The following is a 25,047-nucleotide window of genomic DNA, read 5'->3' on the forward strand; positions in this document are numbered from 1 at the left end:
TCTATGTGTCATGATGCTATCACATTACTACGATTTATATTTCATGGTAATGATAAAAATGTTAATTTTCTATCAGCTTATTTCAAAATGTGCATTATCATAATAAAATTGGATTGCAGGCAATCTCGCTTCATGACGTGGGCATCAGAAGTTGAAGCACGTTTGGAGCGCAGCAGCACTGCAGATGCAGAAGAGGTTCTAAGGAGACTAGAGACAGAATTGCAGGCTGAAGTAGCCCTTAAGAGGCGAGAAGCAGAGTGGCTGACTCGAACCGGACGTGAATTGCTTGCTGAGATGGACACAAATGCTGATCCTGAATTAAAGGAACGTGTCGAACGGGTTGAGACTCGATGGCGAGAACTGCAGGATCTTGGTCGCTCTCGTGCAGCACGACTTGCTGAACTGCTGCAGGTGTGACACACTCTCTTTCAGTAACATGTTACTAAGTTTTACTTCTCCCCCCCCCCCCATCCCCTGCCTCCCCCCTCCACCACCACAACGACCATTGCTTCATAGTCCAGCATTGTAAGTGGAAAAATATGTATAAATATTTAATTTGATGTTCAGTATCCTTATTATTTGTTTTTTCTGCTAATAGAAAAGAACACCAGTTTGTAAGTATGCAGAGCAGTGTTAAACAGTGTGTTGAAAAGTGCCTAAAATGTATTAAAGAATTTTTGCTATGTGTTTCTCACATTATCACTAAACTCAGGTTTCATAGTGCATAGTGTAAGCAGCACATTCAAAGCTTGTGATCATTGTGAACTGTTGGCAGAGAAACAAATATTTGGTAAACTTTTTTAATAGGAAATCCATCAGTAATTCTATTATTACATGATAAGTGTCTGCCTGCTTAGCTGTCTGGTAACATTCTCACCTCCCATGCCAGTGGGACCGAGTTTGATTCCCAGCCAAATTGGACATTTTCTCCGCTCAGGGACTCGTTGTTGTGTTGTCGTCATCGTCATCGTCATTTCATGCTCATCACTGGCATGTCCCCCAATGTGGCATTGACTGAAATAACACACTTCAGTTATAAAATTTGCTCTGCTCTTTAGTTTGTTCAGCCGGCCGCGGTGGTCTCGCGGTTCTAGGCGCGCAGTCCGGAACCATGCGACTGCTACGGTCGCAGGTTCGAATCCTGCCTCGGGCATGGATGTGTGTGATGTCCTTAGGTTAGTTAGGTTTAAGTAGTTCTAAGTTCTAGGGGACTGATAACCACAGCAGTTGAGTCCCATAGTGCTCAGAGCCATTTAGTTTGTTCAAGCAGGTGTGTAAATTACATTGTATAATTTTAAATGTGCCATATTATTACTACAGATTTTTAATCAATGAATTTAATTTAATGTGAAAAGTGCTAGGTTTGTTATATTCTTATAAGGAAGAAGCTCACAGAATAGGAATAAAAAAGATAAAGTACAGACTGAGACAGATAAAGTTTCAGTAGGAAGAACATAGGGTACATAAGTAATGGCTGAATCACTAATAGAAAAATTGTGTAATAAACATACATGTCACCCTTGTTGTTGTTTGAATGGAAATGGGCCATTGAGACACACAACAGTGCATTTTGTTCTTAAATGTTCCAAGGTTGTTACTATTTGAATTTCCAGAGTAAATTGTTCTATGTTGTTGTACAGAAGTGATTGGTTGCTAATGAGATAGTCACCATAAACGCTAAACCTCATATTTTACCATTGTCTGCAAAATCCACAGCAGAGTATTAATGTAATGAAGAAAATGATGTTCATACATACTTTTAGAAACCATAGAACTTGAAAGTAGTTTAATCTTCCAGATACAAATTAACCATCATTTTCATCATTACTTTGCAGACCATGTCTCAGTTAGAACTGCGCCTTGCTGAGCTACGTGCGTGGCTTCACCAAGTTGAATCAAAGCTGGCCACTCCATTAGTATTTGAAACCTGCAGTAAGGAGACTGTTGACCAAAAGCTCCGTGAACATGAGGTCTGTATATCTCTTAAATTTACAATTTTCCTTACTTAAGTACAACCATTTTATTTTCTCATTTCAGGTTCCACTTTATGTCAATCTGAGGTGTCTTGTCATATGTGCTAAAAGTATCATCCTTTATTTTTCAGGAATTACAGAAAGCAATTGAGAAACAAAGCAGTAATGTGGGAGAAGTACTTAATCTTTGTGAGCTGCTTCTGACAAACTGTGAAGCATGCAAAGCAACAATAAATACAGAATCTATTACTATAGCAACTGATATGTTGGAACAACGGTATGTATCACCAGTGCCTTTGCTATTACCTCACTTTTATCGTTGCATTACTAACAGCTTCTTGTTTTACACAGTCAAAATTTAAATTTATTTGCTGGAAAACTAAAAATGATGAGTCTTTAATGAATTTTTGCAGCAAGGTACCGTTATAGAAATACTAAAATATGCTGTTATGAAACCATTATTAAAAAAAAAAAAAAAAAAAAAAAAAACAGATCACAATATTTTTACTGCTATTTGATCTGTCTGCTAACTAGCTTCCAGAGTTGTAGGGTTGTATTTTCCACTGCATTAGATGTCTTTAATAGTTCCACCACTCATCTGGAGAAATTGGCACATATGAGAGCTGGAGGGCACATTATTAGTAGATGTCATTTCATTTTCCAAGAAGGTGTGTCGACAAATGATGCTTGATAATTCTGTTTTTTGGTAGATCAGATTGTTTAAATAATATGTCAGAGTTATTGGTTTCTTCTGTGTTCTAGCCAAACATTCTGATTGTGTAGTCCACAAAATTGTTTTACTGAGTTTCAGTGATTTTTGTTATTGATTTGACACTTTTAAGTGTTGCAAATTTATCATCTTTGAGAATTATACAGTACACTTGTGGCATCTTCAAACAAACTATTCATAAGACATCCTACACTGGTTTAGTGTAATGTAAATGTAATTTAAACACTTCTTTTCCCCCTCCCCTCCCCCACTCTTCCCTCCGTCTGATCAGGACTGGTACAGCCATTGTCATAAATTTAGATTTAACACATTGAGGAGCAGTGTACACATTGGATCTAATACATTACAGATCATAATAAACATAAAGTTACAGTGTAATCATATTAGAAGTTGACCTGCTTTTCCAACAAAAAGTATACAACAGGCAGTATACTGTCAAGTCTTTCAAGCAGAGCAGTACAGCTACACATATCAGCAAACAGCATCCGATAGTGACCAGTCATTGTAGGAGGTGGCTGGCTGTGCTATATCTGTCCGTGCAGTCAAAACAGATGTGACTGACACCCTTCTTTTCACCACAGATGCAGTGATGCAACCAGACAAATATGATGTAAGTGCTTCCCATAGCAGCCATTGTTGAATGTGAGTTACTTTATAATATTTGTCAGTCATTGGAAGCATTGATTTTTCTCATGCCAGAAGTTAGGATTTAGCATTGGGTTCAATTTGACATAATCTTTACGTTTGCATTTGCGAGTCTCTTGCAGTTCTGTATTCAACTTCTCTCTGATGTTGGTTTAATAGCATTTAAAAGATTTGTAGCTGGTAATTCCATGTATCCCCTCACTCCATCATAGATGGTTGCTTTGACTAGCTTGTCTGCTGTTTCATTGGTAGGTGTTCCACAGTGTGCTTTTACCCAGTACATTGTAACTTCCTGATTCCTGTATTTGTGGTGACCTATAACATCAGATTCATGATGTGATATGCTGTTGTAAGGTTGTATTTTCCGCTGCATTAGATGTCTTTAATAGTTTCACCACTCATCTGGAATTGGAAAGGGTGATGAAGTCAAAGTTGACATGCTCCTCAGTGTATTGAAGAATTGTCAAAAACTCAGCACTATTCAATGTCCCTCGATAGGTTCAAGAAAATGAAGTATTAAAATTTAGTGGTCTGTAAATACAGCAAGATAATGATTTCAGCTCACAGGAAATCCACATTTGGTACAGGTACAGTTGTTCCTGTTATATCCTTGACATGTTCAAATGACTCAGGTCATGAATCTTTGCCTTAACGTGGAATTGGTCGCTGGTAAAGATCCTACGAAGGTGCATTTGTAGTTCAGTTAATATTTGCTGTCTTATACCCCAGTTAGGGTTAATAACTCACATAATAACAATCCTCTTAGTTCAGAAGATAATTCTGATTGTAAGGATATCCATTTTAGACATTATTGCAGAAATCTCCCTTGAATTTTTGAAGTATTCTGTGTGCCATCATATACATACACAGTCAGAAAAAAATGGCAACACCAAAAAATAATTAATGTAGAGTAATGAAATTTCTGCAATATATTTGTCTAGGTGATTAACATTAGTGATTGACATTACAAGATCACAGGTTAATGTAAGCATGAGATAAGCCATTGCAAGTGTGAAATGCTGGTACTTTAATGACTGGTGTAACCGAGAGAACGTCGAATGCAAGCAGGCAGATGTGCATGCATTGTGTTGTACGGGTGCCAGATGTCAGTTCGCGTAATAGAGTTCCATGCCTGTTGCACTTGGTCAGTTGATACAGTGACACTTAATGCTGTTTGTTGTTGATGCTGAAGTTGAAATTCATTGATGTCCCATATGTGCTTCATTGGAGACAGATCTGATGATTGAGCAAGCCAAGGCAGCATGTAGACACTGTAGAGCATGTTGGGTTGCAACAGCAGTATGTGGGTTAGCATTATCCTATTGGGAAACATCCTCTGGAATGCTGTTCGTGAATGGCATTAAATTTTGCCATCAGGGTGCGTGAGATAACTCTACTGTCATACGAAATTGCACCCCAGAACACAACTCTACATGTAGGTCCAGTGTGCCTTGGCTGCAGACAGGTTGGTTGGAGGCACTGAACTGGTCCCTCCTGACCACCACATGGTCATCACTGGCACCGAGGCAAAATCAGCTTTCGTCAGAAGACACAACGTATCTCCAACTAACACTCTCAACCATTAAAGTGTGTATTAAAAGCAAACCTGATTTGGATCCTCATAATGGTACCACTAACACCACTCTTATGCGCCTGGTGCAAAATTTTAATAGACATCATCTCTGAGATGTAGAAACATGCCTACCAACTATCGTTTATGTTGCTCAATGCCTTCTTGGTGTTGCAGTTTTTTTTCCATCAGACTATTTTCCATTTTGTACATCATTGCCATAGATTATGAATTTCATGAATTGAAATAATAGCTATTGACATTAGGCCGAAGCATAACTAGCTAATAGTCTAAAAATAATTTAGTCTTGTCTCAAAAGTTTTCATTCTCCAGCATGAAGCACAGCAATTTAATGAATGTATAACCATGTACAATCATAATCTGGTGGAAACGAGATTGTGTATGTCTTTAACTTCATAGTCTTGTTCATTGTAAACTCTTATGCACAGGGCTGGTTCAAGAACATCTCTTCACACAAGGCATTTGGCAGTCTTCTTAACCCCCTGTTGACACTTCCACTTTCATACTTGTCATTTTTCTCTACTAATTGTGGTAGTGTATACAAACCTTGTACTCGAGCACCCTCGCTACCCCTCACAGCTTGTCCCCCCAAGCGACCACTACTAATTGTGTCCTGTATGGAAATATTAAAGCCTCTGGCACCCCTCTTAGCGTGGTATCCCAAGCCCGAACCCAAAATTTTTTTTACATAACTGATGCGGGATTGATTCTTTTTAATGAACATCACAGCAGATGTTGGAAATGGCCACCAGTGATGTCGATGGAGCACTTTGGTAGGTTTATCAAATTGGTGTGCTCTACCTGAGGGATACCGAGCGAGGTGGCGCAGTGGTTAGCACACTGGACTCACATTCGGAAGGACGACGGTTCAATCCCGCGTCTGGCCATCCTGATTTAGGTTTTCCGTGATTTCCCTAAATCGCTCCAGGCAAATTCCGGGATGGTTCCTTTGAAAGGGCATGGCTGACTTCCTTCCCCATCCTTCCCTAATCCTATGAGACCGATAACCTCGCTGTTTGGTCTCTTCCCCCAAACAACCAACCATCTACCTGAGGGATAGCTGCAACAGTGTTTTCAATATTCTGCTGTAGTAGCTCTTCCAGTGCGTGAGGATTATTTGAGTATATCTGACTCTTCAATTTTCCTCATGGGTAAAAATAGTAAGGAGGGAGGTCAGGTGACCGACGGAGCCACGGGGTTACACTGTGTCCTCTCCTCACCAAACATCTCATGCCCATATCAGAAGGTTGTCAAGGCAATAGATGCTGTTGCCGTACATTGCTGAAAATATCCATACAGTTGTTAATTTTCTGTGAGGTGATCCACATATGGATTAAACAGAATATGGACATATTGGTCAGCATTGACAGTTGGTGAAGTAATTATGTTGTGATTTGGACACCAGTCATTGTGCACTAACGCCAATTCTGAGATATTGCAACAGCTGTGCAAAGTACCAATGGGGATTTTTGGTGTATAATGCTGCATGTTCTGTGAATTTGCATATCCTGACAAGCTAGACCAGCACTCATCTGAAGAAATGGAAAACCGGTGATCAAAAAAGCCTGATTCCACTTCGCTCATAAACCACTGGCAGCAATCACCATGTGAAAGCTTATCTGGATGCCTTAAGTTGTGCATAACAGAAAATTAGTAAGGATACAGCTGCTGCAGTCCTTTTTTGATAATGTTTCAACACAGTGATCTCTTCAATTCCCAAATGCACAGATAAGTGGTGTGGATGTCTCATTGGACTTTGTTATAGGCTTTCCTTCATTCGAATAATGTTTTATTTTCGGTTAGTTACCTTTTTTATTTGCTGCAGAGCCTTCTTTGTGCAGTTTTGCAACTAAGTTTTGCATTGCAGACTTCACTGGAGATTTTGCCGAAACCCTTTAAGTCATAAACTTTTTCAGAAACTGTTCTGCACAGGTTTTGCACAAATAGTGCTTCACATTATACTAAACAGTGAAGATGTACTATTGTATTGTGACCACCATTTTATGTTGGCTTCAACTTCTCATTAAACACATCTGTTCCCCTCAATCACTCAAATGTAATAACACTGTGAAGTACTCGGGAAAGAGCGTGTGGGAGATGCGCATGCAAACACGTGACAACAATCAATTGGTGGGTCAGAATCACAGTTTCCAGTATTTTCTGTGATTGGCAGTTCTGTTCACTAACAAGGGCCAATTCCACTGAATCTTACAAATATTTTCCGTGCCAGTTTTATTTTGCCCACCTTCTATTTTAAGCAGTAACGTCTGAGGTCACAATTTCACAATAATGGAATCACTTTTGATGTATCTATTTCATATGTATCATACTTGGTATTCAATGCTTAGTTAAATCTTCAAATCAGTCATTATTATCTGCTTTCAGATATGAGCACAGTATTTGGTTAGAACTGATCATGTAGAAATAATTGGTGAGAGGAGCTGGAGGGTAAGAAGAATCCTTTCCACACCTTGGGAAACACTGATCATAACTTTCCTTCATTAGCTTTTTTTATTTGAGCCCACTGTCTTCTACCCAACATTTCGTTGCTGCCCTGTACACAGATAAAGTGATGTATCTAAGTCTCAGCAAACTGGGATCACAATCATTTGAATTAAGTTTAAATTTGTCAAAATATTGCTGAGAAATCAGTCTTTACTTTGATTTTCAACAGATGTTAACAAAATGTGGCCTCCATATGGAAAACACATTTTCTCATAGTTAATTCGTCTTGCAAAATGTGCCATACTCTTTCTTCTAATATAAAATAGATTATGAATATGCACACACCTTTTGTTACTGGTTGTTAAATGAACAGATATGTGAAGTTGAAATTATTATCCAGAGCAGAATTTCAAGCTTGATTCTTGTCTTTAATGGGCGACCACTTGTGCTATTTGTACATGCCTGAAAGATGTAATTTATCACTGGATACCCTTCATACCTTAGTATTCTCCTGCAGCCAATGAAATGTGTGGAAAGAGGCAAGATGCAAGTTGAAACTTTTGAATCAGCCACTAAGGCCTATACTAATAGTGCAGTTTATATGAGTAGTGCACTGTTCGTTAAAGGCAGGGTCCATGTTGGAATGTTGGTCTGTCATACAGTTTTTAACAGTCTTAAATATTCATAGCAACCCATTCTTTACAAATTAATAACAATAAAAAAGAAGCCATCCAGTACCATACTGTGTTATTTCTTTGATATTATCACTTGTGGTTGCATTATTAGAAAATTCTTTATTTAATCTTCTTAAGAGAGCTGCAACTACACTCAGATGTAGCCATTCATATTGTGATAAACTATTCAAAACAAAGAATATTTAGGTCACACAGAATTAAACTTTATCCATTCTGCAGATGAAGTTGACATTCTATACCAGATTCAGAAAGTTGTATGAAGCTAGAGAATGATTAACACTCAGGCATTGCAAGTGCTGAAGGTAGCAAGCTGAGAATATTGAAGTGTGGTGTTGATATTTAATTAATACAACTCTTTTCAGAAACTAAAGAGAATTTTATTGTAATTGTTTCAGGTGGAAGAATGTCTGTGGCCAGTCGGCAGAACGCAAGCGACGTATCATTGCCCTCTGCCAGTTGATACAGGACTTACAGAAGCTCTGCACTGAACAAGAAGACTGGCTCACTGCACAGGAGCTGGTTTTGAAGGAACTCGACAGTCGGCAGGATCTGCGGTCACAATCTGAGATCCAGTCTTTTGTTTCACGTATCGATGTGAGTTGTAGTAATGAGAGCAATGTAAATTAGTGAAGAACATCAACAGTATGTAGAGAAGTCTACTAGAACTTTTAAGTAGAAATTAGAGTAACTTACATGCTGCAGGAGAACTCATTTAGATTATTTACTATTTTTACAATTTAGAACCAGCATAGCTGACTAAAAAAAGCACCTAACTATTGTCTGTTTTGGATTAGGGTGTGCTGAAGGAGGTGGAGACACGTGCTCCAGCCCTCCGCATCCTGGACCAGTCTTACTCCCGTCTGCACAAAGAGAGTACTCTCCTTGAACCAGAGAATATGCGGCAGTTGACTTCTGGAGCTCGATCGGTACTTCGCCGTTGGCATGACCTAGCACCTGCTGCAGCTGCTGCTCAACAGAGGCTATTCAGAGAACTGCAGCGATACCGGGACTTCGCTGCTGCACACAGTAGAGCACTTGTTGCTCTCACGCAGTTTGACATTAGTCTTACACAGGTAATACTTTGTTCACTTTGACTGCCCTTCAGAAAGTTGATACAAATTTCCTATGTGACTGAACTTGGTTTTATTAGTTGTCCGTGTCAGGAAACAGTACATTACATTTCACTTCTAAGTGTTTCTAATTTTGTTACAATAATTTCTAGCACTCGCACTACAGAAAATTGGATAGATACAGATGGTGTTCTGTATACAAATCGGTATTTCTTTTCTGTGTTTATTGTTGTGCTGTGCACAAGACGTAACCATTAGCGGAAAGAACCATTGAGAAGCCAAGCTCAGTAAGACATTAAGTAATCTCATTTTACACAGTAATAAACATTACTGTATTTGTATGTCAGAATAAGAGGGTTCATATTTTCTTGTGGAAAGTGCATACTTATTCACCATATTATGTACTTCAATTTCTAATTGTGTTAAATTTGTTTTTACAATTCAAAAATCTTGAAAATTACCTAATAATTTTGTGGTAATTTACTATGTATGGGGAGTTATACTTAGGATACATGTCCATTTTACATATTTGTTTAAGACCTACAATAATGATAAGTTGTATTACTTGAGATGGGTAATGTTTCTCAGGCACAGCACTTAACACAACAGTTGGACTCGTCACAGTTGACACAGCTAGAGACTGATCTGGAAGGATTGTCACCATTGGTTCAAGAAGTGGAGGAAGTGGGTAATAGAGTATTACAACGATGTAGCACTGAAGAAACATCTGAATTGCGTGGCATGCTGAATGAATGCCAGCTTTTGTGGTCAGATATTCGTGAACGCTTCTGGCAACTACGGGAAAAGTGCAGCTCCCAGGTTTGTGTTTATAAAGTCATTGGTTTAATTTGTTGTTCAGCACAACAACTGGTTAGTTGCAGCATCTATAAACTGCCATTGGTGGCAGACTTGTGAGTAGTAGCAATGGACTCCGGGATCGGCTATAATTATCAGATAGTGACATAATACAGATTGATAAAACATACAATCTATTCCTCAAATCCAACTTTGTTGTTGATGTTAACATGAAAGAAAGTGGAAATACCTAACCCTTTTTGGTACTGTGTGGCCTTTTGGATTTGTATACGATGGCTTTCCTTGTTTTTTATATCCTGTAGTTACTCTTTTCAGTTTGTCAAGATGCACTACAAACCTTCATATATTTTCATCTCAAGCGTTTAAGACTTAAGCTTTAAATTTTATCTGTATTAACTTTACTTTCTTGTCCGTGCATCAACAGTTCAACTGAAGTGAAGTATTCTCTTAGACTTGCAACATGTATACTTTCTTATGAGATTTGGTGTTAAGAACTAGATGCAATTTAAGAACAATAGTAACATTCCTAAATATGACATAGCAACAAAAAAGTTCTGCAATACTTGCAACTTAACTTCACTCTTGCACATAAGGAAGCACAGTGTGCAATATTTGACCAATTCCCGTGTAAATTAAAGGTTATCAACAAACTGAAATCATATCTGCTTGACAGCTACTCCCACTCCATAGATGAAGTCCTGAGTAGGTTTTCAGTTATTAAATTTAAAATTAGATTACAGTTAATGTAAAAGAAAAGCATGTAAATGATCAGCATATATTCACACTTTACTGCATTGTGTTTCTAAACCTGTTGACGCACTCCACATCATTGCCATACAGAGAAACACCATTGACAATCAAAAAAATTTAAGAAATCGGGACTGTCATTATTTTGTTTAGCAACTGCAGAAAATATTTACACATTGTAATGTTTCAGTTTCAAATATTAAATTTAAAGTATGTGTTTTTGCCCAGATGTGTTTCAGTTAATTTAAATTTTTGGGCTTATCATAGCAGTCTCCAACCCCCCCCCCCCCCCCCCCGCCGCCCCCTGCCCTCTGCCCCTCTTCCAGCAGCCCCCCTGCTCCCAAACTCATAATAATTGAGCAATTGCTTCATTATGACAAACTTTTAAAAATAAAAAAAAGCATTGAGTCATTGAGAGGGGGGAAAAGGACCCCCCCCCCTGCCACACACACACACACACACACACACACACACACACCAGAGAGAGAGAGAGAGATGTACCATACAGCTGTGTGTGTGTGTGTGTGTGTGTGTGTGTGTGTGTGTGCGCGCGCGCCTGTTGATGACCCAATGCTTCTGCTATTTTGTGGCTCATCTCCTTCACTCCTAAATTGTTTACATTGTGCCATAACTGTCCTTACCATATAAAAATAAAAAAAAAATATTTTAACTTTTAAATCCCTATTAATTTGCTAAAGTGCGCGTCATTTATGTTGGCGGCCGAGTTTAGGTTCGTTCTGCGCATCTGACGTCAAAAAATACAGTCAGCCAATGAACAGAGAACGACGTTGCCAGATCGCGACTGCAGAGCAGAGCACGGACAAGTGTCTTCAGTTTTAGAAACGTTCATCATAAACAAAGTAATAGAACAAAAGCAATGTCTTGATAGCAGATTATGTTTTTTGAAAGTTTGGAAAAACCATTCTTTATACCAATTGCTTCATTTTCTATTAATTAATTAAACCAAACAAGCAATAAGACTCTTAATTCTGGCGATAGCAAGGAAAGGTGTTTGGTATCAATTTCACGAACCGCTTTTTCGCAATAAAGAACAGCGCTAATTGTTTATTTCCTATTGTACTTCGACGAAGTGCGAGTAATTCATAGGCATACCAACAGTGTTTGTCAGAATTTTGCGTGCACTGTTAGACTCCTTATGTAGAAATATTACAGGACGAGCTGCGCTAGTGTAATGGTTAAGGCGTTGGGTTAGTAAGCAAAAGGTCTAGAGTTCAAACCTTGTGCGATGCAAAATATTTTTTTTTATTTTAAAACAGTATCGAAGTGTCTTACTTCATGAATTTTATTCGTTTGAATGCAATTTTTTGAAATTTCTACTCTTTGTCTCTTCATTAACCCTTTCGCTGCTGCAGTCACGTGCTCCCCGCATTCCGCGCTGTGTGCGATTTTGTCATCACTGCACTGCTCGCCTGTGCAGACACATGGTGTTCCCACTGCTTTGACACACTTATCATTCGATTTCACAAAAACTATTTGGCCCAAAAATTAGATTTTTACACATCTTCTTGACTGATACCTTCCCCCCATAAATGACTTAATTTTGTTTCAATGTTCAACCCAGTTATTGTGCAGCATTAAATGTAGTAAACCATTGCACGAAATTTTGAAGAGTTTGCAGAGGTAAAAGTCCATAGGGTATACTTTCCATATGGTCGATTCTAGTTGCCACAGTGTTGAGAATGAAATGTGAACAAGGTACCTAAATTTCATATAAAATTTACTGTATAACAATATATCATTTAATTTAAGTACCACATAGGTGTCGTATGTAATATTGAGAAATATTCCGTCTTTCGCGACTGTAATAAAAGTTTTATTTACACCAGGCGCGTTTGGCTTTATTTTAAAGCACTTCAGTCAGTCAAAGGAAGTGGGGGGAAGGTATCAGTCAAGAAGACGTGTAAAAATCTAATTTTTGGGCCAAATAGTTTTTGTGGAGTCGAATGATAAATGTGTCAAAGCAGTCGGAAACACCATGTGTCAGCACAGGCGAGCAGTGCAGTGACAAAATCGCGCACAGCGCGGAATGCGGGGAGCACGTCTCTGTAGCAGCGAAAGGGTTAATGCGGCCGTTGTGGCTTTACATCATAAACTGCGCGCTCCCCCCTAAATGTAAGCTTGCGAACTATACTATACTATGGCGCTGTTTCTCTTGGCGTGTGCGTCGTGTGCAACTGGCAACGCAGCAATCTCCCGCGTCTGGGTGGGCATGCGCGAGCCGCCAAGATAAAAGAATTCAACTATAGTTGCAAGAGCTCATACACTAATTCTGTATATTTGCAGTAGTCATTTTATACATTGTGGTTTTTGTATTGTTTTTGGCAGTTGAATGTGGGGAATAGCAACACTGTCAACTATAATGAACAACTAGAGTTTGTGAAATTTTAGTGATCAGACTTCAAATGTTTCATTTTTGACAGGTTGTGGACTCTGCAATTCAAGTTGAAACTTTACGGTTTGAGCAAGATTCTGCTGTTCAAGTGGACACACTTAAGTTGACATCAGACGATGCATATCGCTATGAGCTAGAATCAGCAATGAGAGAATGCTCAGCAAACCTAGATCAACTGGAAGATGTAGCAAGCCGTACAAAAATAACTCCACGTTCTTCAGAAATATCAAAAGCTTTGGCTGCAGCAAGGTCAAGTATTGAGCTAGTCAGGCATCTCAGCTCATTACTTCCTGAGAATCGAGCTGCTGCAGACCGTGTTAGAGTGCTCGGTGAGCGCTTTGACCGCATGGTAGCAAATATACAGGCACGAGAGCAGCAGGAGAAGGAGCTCAGGTATTTATCATCCCCTGTCACAGTTCAGTTAATGGAAGTTTTCATTTGCTACATAATCCTTATTCTACTGTTTGATCTTCCTACCCCGTTTTTTGTGAGTACATGAAAAGTAATGAAACTGCAATATCCCTTATCTCACTTTTTCTCCTCCTCTTCCTCCTCCTCCTTCAGGTGTATTCGTGCAAAAATTTAAAACAAAGTTAATTTAATTTTGATAGAAAGTTTGTAACTTTTTGATGCATATATAAATTTTGATCTAATATGTAAAACTTTTGCGGACTTAACCAAAGGAAATTTTTGAATATTACGTTCAAATCACTGTGTGTAGGTTTCAGTTTAGGTGATACATTTTTCATTTGTACTTGTGTTAATGGTTAGGCACACAGTGTAACTACATATTGGGAAGAGATCAGATAATCTCCAGTTCAAAATACTGTCTATAAGAGAGAAGTTAATGTACTCAAATATAAGTTTTTGTTTGTATACCTGAGAAGGGGGAAGGTGCATCTATAATCCACAAAAAACTGCAGGACTAACTCTGAGGTGAAGGACTGACTACTTACTTAAAGTTGCCTACTTCGTTAGTTTAGTCTGTGTGGAGCTTTCTTCTTACTTGCTGTTGGTGCTGATGCTTACATTGCTACCGCTGTTGATATTGCTTCTGCTGTCACTACCCTGTCTTGGCTTCCTTCTACCACCACCACCACCACCACCACTACTACTACTACTACTACTACTACTACTACTATACTCCTTTTACTGATAGTATTGACAATACTGTTGAATTATCAGTTATTGGCAGAATTGTAGCGATATTGAGGCAAGGCACATTTCCTGCATATGTTCCATAAAGAATGGTTTTAGCTGCAAAATGTTCTGTTCCAGAGTACATTATTAGAAAATTCATGTTCTTTCAGCATGTGAATTACATGAGTGTTCAAAGTGAACTTGTAAGTAATCTGAAACAAAGGTTAGTCCATATGCTATTTATGACACTATTTTGCAATTGCATTCTATAACTAAGTACTGGTCATGAGCATATACTGCACATGTCGGCATTGTATGATAACATTGTTTGACATATGATAGGCAGCATCTAACATGGATTCATAGTACATTGATCATTGAAGTTGGAACAACAAACAAATGAAACATTTTAAAGCTGTCACCCTCCCTCTCACTCCCCCCCCCCCCCCCCCCCCCCCTTGCTGTATGCTAATCAGGTCACCATAGACATTGAACAAATGAGAGGTGACATAAATGCTAGCTTTTTGAAAAGAGGTTCCTTCATACTGAAAATGAATGGGATTGAGCAGGAAGGGGAGGGTGGGGTTGAACAGTGAAATATGATGTGCTTGCCTTCAAAGCCATGCATTAACAAATTTTTCTTCCTGGTATTTGGCAAACTTTTGTAGTGACACATTCATGTAAAACTGTGATTGTGTCTATTACGGTCAGTGTGGAACTGATATTCTACAGCATCTTTTCCCTGTGGTCCATTGTTTTTAAAGGTACAGAACTGAGTTTAAAGGAAATTTTTATGCTGATATTTCTTTGCGAAATTTTAATTTAGTTATTCTAGGTGTGAGGCATATGTCTCTTTCCATAATTTGATATAGTATTTTAATAGCTTTTGACATGCGGTTTCTCGAATTCTCACTTTAATTATCCCGTGTAGCTGCTTCTGTGGTAAGAGAAAGACTTACCACTTCTTGTAGGATGAGGCCTAATAAAGAGGTACATTGTTCATAGGGACCTCCCGGATGATAACTGCTTCTGTTTCTGATGTTGCTGTAATTAATCTTATGCTATGCTCGTGTGATCAATCAAAAGTAGAGAAGGCAGTGAATTATATCTGAGAGTTGCCTTGTATTAGAAGCCTTTCTGTGGCTGCTTAGATGTAAAAAATGTTTAAAGAACAAAACAAAGATATTTAGATTTAAATAACTTTTTACATAAGCAACATATTTTCACTACCAAAATATAACTAGAACTTCCCAGGAAGTGCCCAGTTGCACGTAATTCAGACAAGAAAATAAATTCTGTAAACTGTGTTTCATCATATTTATTTGATGAACCTCCTTTTCTTTACATCCCACTTGAATGTCAGCTGGAATATAGTTCTGCCTTTTTAATAGCTGCACAGTCACAAGCATGCATTATCATTCGCAATTCATAAAGCTGCCGAACTTCTTGATGATTTATGCTTTAAAAGACCACGCTGTGCCAATCATAAATTCATTATATTGTCTGCTTCTAATCAAATCCTTCATTCCCATTCCTGTTGTGAGTGCAGAACTATTTTTCGGTGTTTTTTTTTTTTAATATAAAAAAAGAGTGCTTGCATATGTAGGCAACCCAAAATCTAATCTAGTGTTGTTGGTAAAACCTGGTGTGCTGCAATGTTTTTTCTTCTTCTTTATCTGTATACCATTCTATAGAGACTGTGTAGTGCATTAAATTGTTTTTGTATTTGCATGTTTGCTGCTGCATTGCTCAGTATAAACGGGACTTGGTCTTTCTTACTTTCTAGTTTATGGTTGTTGTCTTTTCACAGGTCTACCTTTGCTGAGGCTTACTATTTTATCTGTGAACAGTTAAGTGGACCTCCTTACTAACTATAGAATATCTGGATAAGTATGTCTTATGTATAATCTAATCTAAGCATTGTACTACAAACTGCATAATGTACATTTTATTTGCGACTTCCAAAATTAATTGTCGTGACATTAGGAAATTTCATGCATTCACTGCTATAGATTATGAAGCCATATTAAAAGTTAGGGACCACAGAAACCTAATTCTTGTCATCGCGGATACATTACTATTTGTATTGACAATTTACTGATGTTGGGAATTGTGATGGACAAATTTTGTGGATAGTCGTCCATCCATTAGTTGTTTGTGGCCAAGGTATCGTGAGGGCCACCTTTTAAATTTTTACAAACAACCATTAGATGCCACTATTTAAATGTCAATTACTACTGTTTTAAAATATTGACATTTGTTGCTATTAAAACAACAGTACCTCAGAAATTGTCTAAGCAATTCGCTTACAGTGATATTTAAAAAATAACGTTCTGAAAAAATTGAAATTTCACTTAAAAAATTTTGCTAAATGGTTTTGTTATGATCCTCCAATTGCTTCATTCAACTTACGGTTGTCAACCACCTTCAGAAAAGACTTTGCAAGTAGTTTGCAGACATTTATTATGGTCATGCTCCCATCTGCATTAAATGTAGTGTAGGCTGACCAAAATCAGTAGATGTTTCAGGTCACATCAAAGCTCTGCACAAAATGATTGCTGAGGACTGGCTGACATGTGACTTGCTGTATGATGGGACACCCTTAGTCATGTCGAAAAATGCACGATAATCAGTTCTGTATGAACTTCTAACTGTGATAAAGTTATGCTCTCTATGGATTCTGCATAATTTGACTTAATCTCAGAAACAGGCTCACATCAGTTGTAAGGAAATATTCTAAAAATGTAACACAGGAAATGTAAAATATGTGTACTACAATACAACAGGGGACAAAAATGATAAGCAGTTAATGGCATGGATTGTCAGAAATGAACTAGAATCAACAGAAATGATTCATTCATGAAGTATCTTCATGAAAATGATCATTTGTTTATCTTGGGAATACTGGATATGTCACCATCATTGCTTTACAGGACTGAATAGTTAGTGCTTAATGATATGCTCCAGTGATAATTTGCTTAATGGTGGGGAAATAATAAATAGGCTAGAAACTTCAAAATTTTTTGTTGTCCATATTGATGAGAATTTAAACCGGAAAAAAGCACATTTTGGAACTCCTAAAACAACTTAAGTGATGTTATAAGTATACATCTGAGAGTTCTTTTTAGGCACACTTATTTAAGGTCACAATAATAAATTTTACACGTAAGTATATATATAACACACTTCATAAATTTAAATATTCTTCAGTCAAGTAAAGGCAGTGATACTGTAAATATAACTTAAGATATTTTCCAAAGGTATTGACCTCAGTAATAGCTTTTATATTTTCAGGAAGTTTGTTAAAATGGGTTACATTTAAGTTTCTGTTTTGTGTCATAAAGTGATCATGTATATCACAGTTATTTTGGAGTCTGCAGTCCTTACATAATACATTTATTTCAAGGAGTAAAAAGGTTTCCATAATGTATACAATACACATGGTAATGGAGGAATACCAGATTTCTTAAACAGAGATTTACAAGAGTCTCTAGGCTTCCACTCAAAAAAGATTCTAATGGCTCTTTTTTGTAGTTTAAAAGTGCTATTAGCTTTGTAGAGTATCCCCAGAAAGTGATCTCTTATATAAGACGAGAATGAAAGTAGGCATGATATGCACTCATTACTGTTTTCTCACGAGAGCATGATTTGTGTGAGCAAAGAAGGTAACCTTTTTGCTCAGTTGTGCGTTGAGATATCCAATATTCTTAGTTCATTTTAGGTTGCTCTGCAGCCAGAGTCCTAAGAATTTGGTTTCAGTACTGTTACCAACTGGTTTGTCATTGATAGAGATGGGTGGGATAAACATGTCCTTGTTAGCATTGTGGAATTTTAAGTGCAATGGTTTCTTTACTGTTTATTACAAGCTGATTATTCTGCATCCAGTTGCTAAGTTGTTTTGTTTTATTGACTGCTGTAACTGTTCATTGCTGTCTCCTTTTAGTTGAATTTTGGTGTCATCTGCAAATATGATGTTTTATGTGCATCAACATGAGATCATTTAAGTACAGAAGGAATAGAAGGGGTCCCATTACTGATCCTTGGGGTACACCACATTTAATTTGTTTGCAGTCAGATAAATGTTTGGATACAGTTTTTAGTTCGGTATTTGTGTGCTTGATGGGCACTGTCTGTTTGCAATAGAGCAACCTAAAATGAAATAAGAATATTTGATATCTCAACGCAGAACTGAGCTAAAAAGTTATCTTCTTTGCTCACACAAATCATGCTCTCATGAGAAAACAGTAATGAGTGCATATCATGCCTACTTTCATTCTCGTCTTATATATGAGATCACTTTCTGGGGATACTCTACAAAGCTAATAGCACTTTTAAACTACAAAAAAGAGCCATTAGAATCTTTTTTGAGTGGAAGCCTAGAGACTCTTGTAAATCTCTGTTTTAAGAAATCTGGTATTCCTCCATTACCATGTGTATTGTATACATTATGGAAACCTTTTTACTCCTTGAAATAAATGTATTATATAAGGCTTGCTGACTCCAAAATAACTGTGATATACATGATCACTTTATGACACAAAAAAGAAACTTAAATGTAACCCATTTTAGGAAACTTCCTGAAAACATTAAAACTATTACTGAGGTCAATACCTTTAGAAAATATCTTAAGTTATATTTACAGTATCACTGCTTTTACTCGATTGAAGAATATTTAAATTTATGAAGTGTTTTATATAAATACTTTAGTCAGGAAGGAACTGATCCAGTAGTGGTGTAACTCATCTTAAAGAAGCAAAGGCTTGATTGCTCAGAAACATGCTGGAGGAATATTGCGTGATGCTCTCCTATGACCATCTTGTAGACATATGTTTAAGGATTTAGGCATTTTCACTACTAGTTCACAGTATGAAGTTTGTTGTAAATAATCCACTGTGGTTCAAAAGGAAGAATGAATTTAAATATTTACAAAATAATTTGTGATATGAATATAAAAAGACTCATCTCACAATATTATAATTCATTATAAAAATGCTCCATGGAACATGAAACTAATTAACTAACAATTTGTTTGCCACACTGCATTGATGAAATAAAGTAAAAGAGCTGAAAATTTCGCACAATTCTTAATCTTGGTATTACCAGCTATCACATAGCACATAAATCAGTTGACCATATGATAGAGAAAAACAACTAATTAATGTTTAGTTGCTCATGTTGACCTGATTAAATCACATGACTTTTTTTTTCCCTTATGCAAAGAAAAAATGCATGGACAATGATTTTTTCATCTGAAGTAGCTGTTGTTGGATCATTTCGAAACCAGGTTGTTGAGCTATCAACGTCAGAGTAGAATAAATGTTTCCAGAATTGATTTGAATACATGCAGAAGTGAATAAATTTTGCAGGTGAATTGTTTGAGGAACAATAAAATGATTTGTATCCAAAACATTTTTATTTTATTTTATTTTATTTTATTTATTTTTTTAATGAAGACGGCTACAATTGACTTGAGACCCTTGGATAGCCTATGCACATGTATGCCGTAGCCCTTTTTATACCTGGAAAAGGGGGGGGGGGCAGCAGCTTCTGCAGCTGAGAACGAAATGTTTTGACTTACAATGCTGTTGTAAGCTTGTCTGCTGAATGATCTTCAGACATATTATCAATTTCACTGTAGTGGGGCTACAGATTGTTTCTATGTACTCTCAAATATATATGCAAACCACATTGGCAATAAGAACAATAAGCAAGCTATTTTAAATTATGTAGCAAATGTTTGGATGACTGTCTTGAGAATTATGTAATATCCTGTCTTGTGCTATCCTGATTTCCACTAGTTTTTCATTTGTTATAAGACCTGTCTGAAAAGTATCAGTACAGTGGTAACCGTAGCCAATATTTAGTCTGTTGTCAACTATCTAAAAAATAGTATTGGTGATTATTTATTTGAAAAAAAAAAATGGATTAGAGTATTTGTATTACATTTTAGTGCAAAAACGGAATAAAGAGCAGCAAAGTGTGGAAACTGTTAAATATTGCTTGTGGTGAGTCTGCAATGAGTAAAACAAGGGCTTAGATTTACAAGTGATATAAATGTTTCAAAGAAGGCACGGAAGATGATGAGCATATGAACGCTGCAGCACATTGTCAGCCAATGAAATTGCAGAAAGATTGAAAGAAACAATTATGAACAATTATTAGATCCCAATGAGAGAAGTTGCTGACAGATCATGGGATATCAGATAGCCCATGCCATGAAATTTTTCAGATGTTTTGAGTATGAAATGTATGACAGCAAAACGGTTCCAAAATTGTTATTGAATTTTGATAAAATCAGTGTCAAATGCAAGTTGCTCTGATGCCACAAGACAAAATCAACAACAATGCAGAACTACTGAAATATACCATAAGAAGTGGTGCTGATTTTGAAATTAAGGCTCAGTTCAATGGAATTCTGAACTGTCAAGACCGAAGGAAGTTTGACAGTTGCAGTCCACTATGAAAGTTATGCTGACTGTGTTCTATTTTAAGTACTTAGTGCACCATGAGTTCTTCCCACAAGGTTGATGATCGATATGAAGTTCTGCTTAAAAGTTCAATGCCGTCCACTTGAAGCAGTCCGAAGAAAAATAAGCAGATTTATGGAAAAACAATTCATTGCTTTTGTGCCAAGATAATGCACCTGCTTATGCTTCAAGGATTGTTCGTGAATCTTTGATAAAAAACAATTCTGTAATGATGCCTGAGCCTGTATATTCACATGATGTGTCCCATGTGACTTTTTTATGTTTCCGAAAAGAAAGTAAAGCTTAAAAGGATATTATTATACAAGGATAGGTGAAATTAACAGCATGTTCTCTGTATTGTTAAAAACCGTCTCATAGATAAGAGTTCCAGATGTGGGGAAAAATGCTGTTACAAGTGTATAATGTCTGACAGGTAGTACTTTCAAGGACGTGATGTTGATGTTGGTGAATAAATAAAATTCTTTCCAAAAACACAAGAATTCCAGTTATTTTTTGAACATCATTAGTGCTCTTTTTAATACCTCCACCTCCTTTGCATATCCTTATTAGCATTTATAATACAGCAGTCCTGTTCTTATGCCGTGTAACTCCGTGTGACAGATTATTTCTTTCTATTTGTGTTCTGTCTGCTGAATGCTGGTTACATATCATCTATGTACCAATGGTTCTGCCTCTTTCATGTAAATTCCTCTTGCAACTTTCATGTTATATTGTAAGGCATGAACCTTCAAGAACAACATATCCATTTCTATGTGGTGACATGGATGGCCTGGGGGCTGTATATGCAACACACTTATTCATTGTCAAGTACTTTGTTTCCAGTGGCATTCTAAATATATATGAGACACGGAGGTTTTGTCAGGAGTGCCACAGGAGAATGTGATAGGACCACTCTTATTCTCTTTATAAACAAAATATGTAATGGACAGAGTTAGCAGCAATCTGTGATAGCCTGCCGATGATGCTGTAGTGTATGGGAAGTGTCATCGTTGAGTGACTGTGTGAGGATACAAGATGGCTTAGACAAAATTTGTAGTTGGTGTGATGAACAACAGTTTACCCAAAATGTAGAGGAATGTAAGTTAATAAAAATGATTAGAAAAAACAATCTTGTAATGTTTGAATACAGTATTACTAGTGTGCTGCTTGGCACAGTCAGGTTGATTACATAAATAGGCATCATGTTGCAAAGGCTTGTGAAATGGAATGAGCATGCAAGGACGATTGTATGGAAGGTGAACAGTTCACTCTGGTGTATTCGGAGAAGTTCTATAAAAAAAGCCCGTGTATAAAGCTCAAGTTTTTGGGACCCAGCCAGGCCGTATTGAAGGAAGACATTGAAGCAATTCACAGACATGCTGCTTGATTTTTTACTATTAAGTTGAAGCAACATGCAAGTATTATGGATATGCTTTGTGAACTGAAATGGGAATCCCGGGAGGGAAGGTTGTGTTCTTTTCATGAAACACTGTTGAGAAAGTATAGAGAACTGTTATTTGTAGCTGACTGCAGAATGATTCTGCTGCCACCAATGTCCGTTTCATCTAAGGACATTGAACATAAAATAAGATCTGTTAGGGCTTGTACGGACATACATAGATAGTAGTTTTCCCTTCATTCTGTTTACAAGTGGAACAGGAAAGGAAATAATTAGTAGTAGTACGAGGTACCCTCCATCGTGTGCCATATGGTGTGGCTTTCGGAATATGTATATAGAGGTAGAATGTCAGTGCTACTCTACCCTACGTAAATAATAAACACAGTATGTGACAAAACAGCAGTGAAAACTGAGCTGGTGTAAATAATGTAGGAAGATAGTATTAAAGCTTATTAATTTAATTTTTTTCTGTAGAAAGTGGTTTCTTTGTTAAAAGAAATAAAGAATTATATTACTGTTTAAATGTTAATTCTCATTTTTGAGATTGTTTGTAAATTAATTTTACCTTTTACTGACCAATAATCATGAATAATTATTTCTTTTGACAGCGAGAGTACAAGACTGACATGTCCACTCTGCTCACGACGTAACTGGCAGCAATTGGATAATGACTTATGGCGATTAGAACAGTGGCTGCAGTATGCTGAAGCAACACAGAGTGCTCAGAGTTCTCCTCCCAATGACATTGAGAAACTGGAAGATACAATACAGGACCATAGGGTGAGATATCACTGGTTGCATATGCTGGTTAAATTAGTCTGTGTATTGTGTCAGAGTTCTGTTAAAACATTTCTAATGGTAGTTCTTTTAAGTGAATGATATAAAAGGATAGTTTGTAACTGGACAGTTATTTCTTTTTAGGAATTTCTAATGGATCTGGACAGCCACAAGAGCATTGTTGTTTCACTCAACATAGTGGGCAGCCATCTTGCAGATCATACAGAAGATATAGAACATGCAGACCAACTGCGAGCACGGTTAGCAACAACAAACAGTCGTTGGGACACTGTGTGTCGAGCAGCTGCAAGATGGCAAGCTCAGCTGCAGGTCGCTTTGATGGAGGTTAGTAGAGTGTATTTTTCTGTTATATTGTTATCAAAATTGTTCATAGAAGCTACATACATTGTTAGTTCCTTCTGTTTTGAGTATTGCAGAAGCCAATACTAACTTACAAATAAAAGCTGTAGTGGCCATTTTGAATTGGACAACCTGGGTATAAGGTGTTGAGTGACATGGTACAGTGGTTAAGGCTCTAGACTCACATTTAGGAATTTAGATCCCCATCTATTCATCCAGTGTTAGGGTTTCTGAATTTTCCCTAAACCAATTGAGCTGAATTATGGGGTGGTTCCTTCAAAAATTAAGTAATTCATTTTCTTTGTCTTATCCAAGCATGTGTTCACTTTCTAATGCCTTGGCATTGAGAGGATCTTAATTCCTAACCATCCTGGTAAGAGGAGGGAGTACCTGTTCACTTTCAAATATAACCATAGGCCTGATTTTTTTAATAGCCCATTATGCCTATTTAATGTTCATTTGAAATTGTTACTTTCTTGAGCAACTGCCATATACAGAACGTATATATATATTGATGTAAAATAGACGACATGGCTTCCATGAATGTAATTAACAATGGAATTCAATTTTTTGTACTATCACTCTGTTTCAGAATTCCGAATTTCATCATATCATTGAAGAACTTGTAGAGTGGCTTGAGAAAACTGAAAATATCATCAGGCAGACTGAGCCTGTAGACTTGGCTGATGATGCAGCTGTGATAGAAGCTAAATACAACAAATTTAGGGTGGGTTATTTTCATTGTTCATTTATATTTTTGCTAGTTGGAATGGGCAAAATGAAATTAGTATAGCTGACATTTTACAGTTCATTGACTTTTAATTCCAGGTGGTGACCAGCTTCTCAAATGTCAAAGCCGTAATCTAATAGTCATAAAATATGTTACACATTAGAATCAAAATTATGTATTATGTACTTATTTCTAATAGGCCACAAAGCATGGAAACTATCCAGTGAATGAAATCAGTAAGCTTAATGAAATATGAAATAGAAAAACTGAATATAAAATATCGAGTATGTGATGGGGAGTCGTAAACTACAATTGTTCCTGTAGAGTACACTGCCAAATAATATTTGCATCTGTCAAGACCAGTCTCTCATTTTTGAGTAAAGTAACTTATATAATTTTATTGATATTATGAATTCATTTTCTGTTCCTCTGACATCCCCATTTGCATTATGACTTAAATAAAAACTTCTAAGAAGTCACATCCTTTTCTTTTTCTGTCCCTCACTCTGTTTTTTCAATGTAATTCTCAAAGTTTTTCTTTTTTTCCCTGGCCATAAGCACTGAACACTTTTTGTAAATTTTTAAAATTATTGCAATTTTGTTTCCATTCTAAAATTGTTTTTCAGAAGTTTAAAGAGTGTTTCGTTTGTTTATATTATTTGGTCCACAACACAAAAAAGACATGGCAGTTTCATTTGACTACTATATGTCTTATTGCAGGAACTGCGCTGTGATCTTGAGCGTTGTGAACCACGAGTAATGTCACTTCAAGAGGCGGCTGACCAGCTTTTGCGTCAGCCAGAGGAAGAGGGTGGTGTGAACACTGGCAGCAATACATGGGCCAGGCTTACAGATCTGAGGTTACGCCTGCAATCACTGAGACGCCTCACAGGCGTCTATGTGCTTAAATTAGGTGCTGTATTAGGGCGTGAGCCATCTGAGATGGGTACGCCAGTGCCTTCAGCCACTGCTGCTACATCGTTGGCCAGTTTGCCTTTGGAGGTGAGTTTCTTCTTTTTCTCTTTTTTGGTGAGGAGTTAAAAAAAAGG

At 37.2% G+C, this 25,047-nt stretch overlaps 1 protein-coding gene across 1 annotated transcript in view; it reads left to right on the forward strand.

Annotated features, from left to right (window-relative positions):
- Positions 1–25,047, forward strand: part of LOC126195575 (muscle-specific protein 300 kDa-like) — a 50,377-nt gene that overhangs the window by 16,698 nt on the left and 8,632 nt on the right. Inside the window, exons 7-18 of the mRNA XM_049934201.1 lie at positions 120–411; positions 1,836–1,970; positions 2,105–2,250; positions 8,475–8,673; positions 8,874–9,152; positions 9,738–9,968; positions 13,154–13,518; positions 16,076–16,114; positions 22,740–22,911; positions 23,053–23,253; positions 23,861–23,995; positions 24,719–25,000. Of these exons, the coding sequence (XP_049790158.1) occupies positions 120–411; positions 1,836–1,970; positions 2,105–2,250; positions 8,475–8,673; positions 8,874–9,152; positions 9,738–9,968; positions 13,154–13,518; positions 16,076–16,114; positions 22,740–22,911; positions 23,053–23,253; positions 23,861–23,995; positions 24,719–25,000 (2,476 nt within the window). The remainder of the gene's footprint in view (positions 1–119; positions 412–1,835; positions 1,971–2,104; positions 2,251–8,474; positions 8,674–8,873; positions 9,153–9,737; positions 9,969–13,153; positions 13,519–16,075; positions 16,115–22,739; positions 22,912–23,052; positions 23,254–23,860; positions 23,996–24,718; positions 25,001–25,047) is intronic.

The sequence above is a fragment of the Schistocerca nitens genome, chromosome 7 (genome assembly GCF_023898315.1).
Source record: "Schistocerca nitens isolate TAMUIC-IGC-003100 chromosome 7, iqSchNite1.1, whole genome shotgun sequence".
In the NCBI taxonomy this organism is placed as follows: Eukaryota; Metazoa; Arthropoda; class Insecta; order Orthoptera; family Acrididae; genus Schistocerca; species Schistocerca nitens.